The sequence below is a fragment of the Gambusia affinis genome, linkage group LG10 (assembly GCF_019740435.1).
Source record: "Gambusia affinis linkage group LG10, SWU_Gaff_1.0, whole genome shotgun sequence".
Taxonomy (NCBI): domain Eukaryota; kingdom Metazoa; phylum Chordata; class Actinopteri; order Cyprinodontiformes; family Poeciliidae; genus Gambusia; species Gambusia affinis.
The window spans coordinates 9,713,393-9,719,929 of record NC_057877.1 but is presented as its reverse complement, the minus strand read 5'-3'; the positions used below and the strand labels follow the sequence as shown (position 1 = coordinate 9,719,929).

Genomic DNA, 6,537 nt, shown 5'->3' with positions numbered 1-6,537 from the left:
AACACCTGACAAACATTTTGCCTATTGTATTACCTCTAATTTGATAGGGTCTCAATAAAATACCACAAAATACATCAAATAGAAGAGATGGAATTTGTCTGAAAAAAACTAAATAAATAATTGAAATAATTAGCAATAACTCCCATCACTTCAGAGGAAGAAATTGAAAGTAATCAACTACTGTTGCCTAGCTGCCATGAAAGAACAATTTTAAGCTCTGTGTCTAATTGAGGATTTCTTTTCAAGTAGTTATAGAGAACATGAAAAGCTATGCTCCACATTTACCACACAACTTTGGAATCCTGTCAGAATCTGTCTTTAATTAACTCAACAGGCCACCAACAAAGTACTAGACAATACACAATGTAGCTGTATTGTTAGAAACAGACCGACCCTAGTCAAAGAACAGGAAGGGTCTGTCTGGGTCCATTCATATACGCTATTGCTGGAGCATGAATGGCTTAAACGTTAGATATATTCATATATGTAGTCCCGCTCTATGACGGTAGGTTGAGCCAGCAGCAGCTCGGCGGACACAGGTTGCAGTAGCTCCTTGCTGGATGAGCGCTGTGATAGTCTGGTGGTTAAATATGGAATATTTATATGGAGCGAACAGCAAGAACACCGTGCGCACCCGTGAGAAAAAAACAAGGCTGTAGCTGCGCAAATTACAAAACCATATAACCCCGCGGTTATTTATGGCTTCTGGCTCTGAGGACGATGAAGGGAACACGACGGGCGCTTCGTGGAGACTTATAGGCCCAGCCTCGGAGCTTTCCAAGAAGCCCTGCCGTCTAATGTACTCCCCTCTCGGCCGCGACAGTGATGTCTGCCTCTTTTATGTCAGGGGACAGTTTTTTGCCATGGATGCCCGCTGTGCTCACTCCGGTAAAAACACACTAAATCTCTGCCTAGTTTGAAGGAAAACGGCGGTTTGCTCAGTGTATGATGAATGCAGCCCATGTTGACATATGTGACGATTGTTTCTTTTGCAAATTCATTTGAATGTGCGAGACTAGAAGGATAGAAACATACGGGGGGGGAAGCATTCTGCCCCCTGCCGTCTGCTTTTCAGAAATGACCAGTTGTCACCTTCACTTTTTCTCGAAAGAACAATAAGAGACACTAGATTAAAACTATGAAGGTAGGTTTTATAAAAATGGCTTTTTGTTTTGTTTTTTTTGTTTTTTTAAATGTTGTTAAAACTGTCACTATATGCTGACAGTATAATATGAGGATAATCAGACAGATACGCTGTCTCATGTTAAATGAGGAAATATATCAGAAACGACCTCTGTGAAAAACAATTTGCAGCCAAGAGGAAGGTCTTAGGGTTGTTAGTCACACTCGTGTAAGTGCTGCTCACACTCTCTTCCTTGCTCTCTGCTGCACCTGCCGTGATTGTCGAGACTAACATGGCCACTGCTGGCGACGGATGAACATTAGCATTAGGTTGTTTCTTTTCCATTAGCAAATATTATATATAGATAATATTTGTTAATATTATATATAATTTTCTGTTTATTTAGCAATTTTTAAGTAAACAATTTTATTTGTGTTTACGATATAGCCGACACACCATGGTGACATATATATGAATTGTATTTAACCTTGTCTTGTGACGCTACAACAAAACTCCTGAGCAGTGTTTCAGAGCACAACAATTATTCAGGAACATTTGGCAATAATGAAATGTGTGAAGGTGGTTCTGGGAATAGAAACCAGGATGAGGTGGAATGTAGCTGGAATGATTCAAAGTTTGTCCAAAGCTATAATCTCCTCCAATGTTATTCACCTTGATTCTTGTGCCTCTTGTGATGTCATCAACTTAAACTCACCAAACAGAAGTAGCAGAGGGGGTGGAGGCGTTGTTCTTTATTCTTATTTTTTTCTGAGTGCTCTTCTCAAAAAGTATTGTATTTTGTGGAAACCCACACTTTGTTATCCAACTGTGTTTCTGACAAAAATTCTCCACCAGAGTAACTTTAACTGTTTGCTGCGCTAACCTCAGGGGGTCCTCTGTGTGAGGGGGACATTGAGGAGGCTGATGGAGTCCTGCGGGTCTTCTGCCCCTGGCATGACTATGGCTATGATCTCAGAACTGGGAAGTCTGGGACATTATTAGAGGTCAGTGATGCAATAAAAGCCTTATTAGTTATGTCCGTATTCGTTCCATGTGCTTAAATATCCATATAAAATTATTATATGAGCAAATAATGTCTTATGTGCAAGTGAAAAGTATGAATTTGACATGCATTGTGTAATAATAAAGTATCATAGGGTACAATAAATGTTTTATTATTTTATTAATCCCAGCTTGGGAAATTTCTTCGTTGCAGCAGCAGACAAAAAATATTTTGGGAATCAATGCATAAGATTTAATCCCTCCATTTGCATAACTTTATTTAATTAAAATGGCAGTAACACCAGTGCAAAGTAATTGTTTTCAATAAATTGCGTCAAAATTTGTTTTTGCCCTGCTGTCCGATTTGGATAAAGCAAAAAAGATGGGGTTTTTTTGTCAGTATTGTCTGGTTTCTCACAGAAAATATCAGCTGCACGCATTCAGATATAATTGTTTTCCACTGCTGTTTATCATTTTCGAGCACTTCTGACTTTTCGTCTTGTGGCTTCACTTTCACAGCAACAAGTTTATGAAGTAAAGCTGGTGGATGGCGACGTGTACGTGAAGCACGCAAGTCATCTCTCCCTCAGGCTTTTTCCAGCAAGTCAGAAAAACTGAGTTATCTCCGCGCAGCTGGTTCATCGTATTTATAAGACTTTTTCCACAAGCACAAGTCATCCGAAAACATTCCAGAGCCTTATCGCTGTTGTACTAAGAGTTGTTTTTACTTTGCTGAGAACTCAAGACTAAAAAGACCGTCTTGAAGAGGACATGACATCATGAAGTTGTTTTTCTTGTTGGTATACCAGGCAAAGTTCAGAGTTCAACACAAGCTGCTAAGATGAAGAGTTGTGAACTTTATGTTTTTCTCAATGGAGAAACAGCAAATGCAACAAATACATTTCTTTTCAAAAGTATTCATATCCTGTTTGTCTAGCCTCACAAACTTCATTTGTTTAATTAAGACTTTATCTGACAAAACAAATTGTGAGGGGTAAGAAAAAAGAGGATTTGTTTTCAATATTAGTTTCTGTAAATAAAATTCTAAAACGTCTCCCGTGTGTTTGTATTGGCGACCCCGAAGTATGGAAAAATAGTGCCACCAATTGAAAACTACACTGCACAAGACTTTAAACACACCGTCCACCTTCACACTGTGAAAATAGTGATGGACGCATCACGATGTGGAGGATACTTTTTAAATATTAAGTGAGAATTTGTGGCAAGATTGGACAAAATGCTGCTCACTGTCACTGCATTCAATCTGAGTAAGGCTCAAGCTGTTTTGCATAGACTGGTTAAAAATGTTTGTAGATGTGTAAACCTGTTAGAGACATAGAAAAAGACTTGTGAATGTGATTTCACAAAAGGTGGTTCTAAAAAAAACACCTTTTGTCAATACTGAGTGTATTGACCAAGAAGTACTTAATGCAAACGCTTTAAGTACACTGCTCAGATCTTTTTATAAATTAAAATCTTTTACCCTTTTCTTTTAATTGCGAAGTGTCAGACTGTCTTGTGTGACATTGTTTTTTTGTTTGTTTGTTTGTTTGTTTGTTTGTTTTGTTTTGGGGTTTGTTTGTTTTTTGTTTTTTTCAGAAAACGTACAGCTCATAATGTGACAAAATGTGAAAAAGTTAAAAAAGTTAGATTATCTTTTTTCCGCGAGGCACCTTGGGTAATTGAGACTAAAGTGTTTGTCATAATAAGTAAATACACATTAATTGTACAAGTTTTCAAAAGCAGCAAAAGATATGGAAAATATTTTCTGTTTTAATGTCTTTGATTTGACAAGTGATCGTGTACATTAGTTCAACATTGCCGTCAATGCAGACTCCAGTGAAGCATTTCCAGTTATGTCAGATTTATTAAAGGTTCTTTGCAATATCTGCTAAATTAGATTGTAAGTTATTGGGTTTTAATATATTTAAATTTAACCTATTAATAAAATATAAATCTGAATTCTTCTCACGCACACCAGGGGGCGACACCTCCAGCTGACTTTTTTTTCTTTCTTTTTTTTTTTTACAATTATGTGGTTTAAATTGTTTTTATTTCTTATTTGATCAAATAACTTATGAAAACTTCCCAGATGTTTGTGTGAGCTCTGCTGCTGCTTGGTTAGGTCAGCCTGATGTCAAATAAGCTGGTAATCAGTCCCTTCTTATAACTTCTTCTTAAGAACTGTTCGCTTATTCAAACCACAACAAAAGTCAAGAAGTTACAACATGGTTAGCTATTTCCTTTTGTTAAGATCTAAACTATGTTATTCTTATAAGACGTTGTGATGTTGTTTAAAATAAAATAAAAAAAACTGGCTCCATGTGTGATCAAGTAGTAATAAATTAAGCATAATCTTCTCCTAAAGTGTCTAACATCCCCACAATGGTCTCATTAAACCCAAAATTGTCGTCCTTTCATCAACAAACTTTACATGTGGTCTGAAAGTGTTAGACTCACTGTTGAGTTATGTGGACTAGAGCACGTATAAACACTTATTCTGCTCGTCTCACAATGCAAACAGTGTTGTTACTTGACAATTTGTGGCCCAACAAAGGAAACAATGAAAATGGTGCAACTAGTAGCTGTTTAATTTGTTAGCAATTAGCATAGATAGATAGATAGATATGGATATGGATCTCTCTCTCTCTTTCTCTCTCTCTCTCTACATATATATATGTATATTCCTGGCTTTGTTAAAGGCAAGCTTTTATTTATTGACCCAGTATGATTTAAGAAGACAGTTCGGTCAGACACAGCATTGAGGTTCATGGCCTGAAATGCACCATGGGCTCATAGAAACTATTTTTTTATGTCTGTGCACACCAATGCCAATGTGTGTTCTTTATTCCTTAACTGTGAGCCCCATCAGTCAGTATATTTTCTTTCAGCTCAATTTTCTGGCAAGTGCATAGCCCAGTCATAAAGGTGTCAGTGACAGCATGTCTCAACACTCTGGTTTTCCTCCCCACCGTGCTCCCTGTTGTGCAACTTTATGACAATAATTATTCTCCTAGCTAAAAATATCTGTTCTGTGCACCAGAGGTGTCAGCCTCCTGTGCTATAAGTCATCACCTGGAGGGTAATGAGCTCCAGGGATGTAGCCATTCAGTATGGGTATGGAGGTCAAAGTAAACTTGGCTCACAGTGATGCAGGAATGGTTTCTCCACCTCCACATGTTGAACTTACATCCCATAGGTAAAGGGTTGGACAAGTGCAATGTATTTTTTTATGTGTTCCATTTAATGAATTTTTTGTTATTATATAGAAACATACTAGAAATATTGTAAAATATATGTGTTGAGCTTTGCTCTATTTCCTAGGTGTGCATAGAAACACCCCCTGTATTGCGAGATGAAATATTGAACGAATTGAATCATTTAATTTTGAAACTTGTAAGTATAAATGGGTTAGTGACACTTTACATAAACCAAAATTACAAACTTAAATTGTAATAAAGAATGTTTATGGTCCAGAACTTTAAGTGACATGGAGCCTAACTAAAAAACAGAGGTGAGTGTGTGCACACCAAAGACTTGGCACTTTGCCTGGATGATGTCACTCAGTCCCAGAGGAGGACTGAAGATGTTCTCTGTGTGACTAAAATATGAAACTGAAAGAGAAATGCACTTTTTGTTTTATTGTGCTTTGTATGCAAATCCCCAGAATGAAATGATTGCTAAAGTACTTGATGTTTGCCCAGATTGGTTTTATTGGTTTGCAGAAGATAAACTGCAGTATTTCCCCCCCCCCCCCCCCCCCCAAGTATCAGCTCAGTATGTTTCAAACGCTGAGCACCTTTGAAAAGAATGTTTGAAGGTTTAATAAAAGTCTTTGTGTTTGAAGGATGTTCATGTTTATCTCTGTCTGCATCTTTGAATATATTTGTGTCTGACCAATTCATGAGGGCTTTGCACATTATACTGTATCACAAAAGAAATAATCTACTTTTAATACTACAACTTCTGTTTAATGGGGCAGAATTTGTCACTTCACAGACTTCATGCAGATGCATGATGTTTCAGTAACTATCCCTTTTATTTACAATGTCTTCCAAAAGTATTCACACCCCTCTCAGCTTTTCACATTTTGCCAAAAACTTCAATATGTTTAATGAGTATGTCATGTAAGTGGACAGTACAAAGCAATACATCATTTTAAAATTAACGGTACATGTTATATATTTTAATGTTTTACAAATAAAAATCATAAAGGTGGAGTCCTGATACCCGTAAATAAAGTGATAGCAACCAGTTGCCTTTAGAGGTGACCCCATTGATTGAGTCAACCTGTTTGTAACTGAACCAAAACTAAAAATACAGCTGTTCTGTAAAGACCTTGGAGGTTTACTGGAGAACAGATTTAAAGAAAAAGTATTATGGAGATTAAGGAGCACAGCAGGAAGGTGAGG

The 6,537-nt window shown here is 37.1% G+C and overlaps 1 protein-coding gene across 1 annotated transcript; it reads left to right on the top strand.

The window, feature by feature from the left end:
• The first annotated feature begins 426 nt into the window (after nucleotides 1-426).
• Nucleotides 427-5,866, top strand: si:ch211-212d10.2 (uncharacterized protein LOC557710 homolog). The gene is made up of 3 exons (XM_044129920.1): nucleotides 427-888; nucleotides 2,012-2,127; nucleotides 2,645-5,866. Exons 1-3 carry the CDS (start codon nucleotides 699-701, stop codon nucleotides 2,741-2,743), a joined length of 405 nt encoding a protein of 134 aa, XP_043985855.1. The 5' UTR covers nucleotides 427-698; the 3' UTR covers nucleotides 2,744-5,866.
• Nucleotides 5,867-6,537: the final 671 nt, after the last annotated feature.

Coding starts and splice junctions, on each gene's coding strand:
- si:ch211-212d10.2 (XM_044129920.1), top strand. CDS start 699: ATGGCTTCTGGCTCTGAGGACGATGAAGGGAACACGACGGGCGCTTCG. Junction 889..2,011: donor TGCCCGCTGTGCTCACTCCG/GTAAAAACACAC, acceptor CGCTAACCTCAG/GGGGTCCTCTGTGTGAGGGG. Junction 2,128..2,644: donor AGTCTGGGACATTATTAGAG/GTCAGTGATGCA, acceptor TCACTTTCACAG/CAACAAGTTTATGAAGTAAA.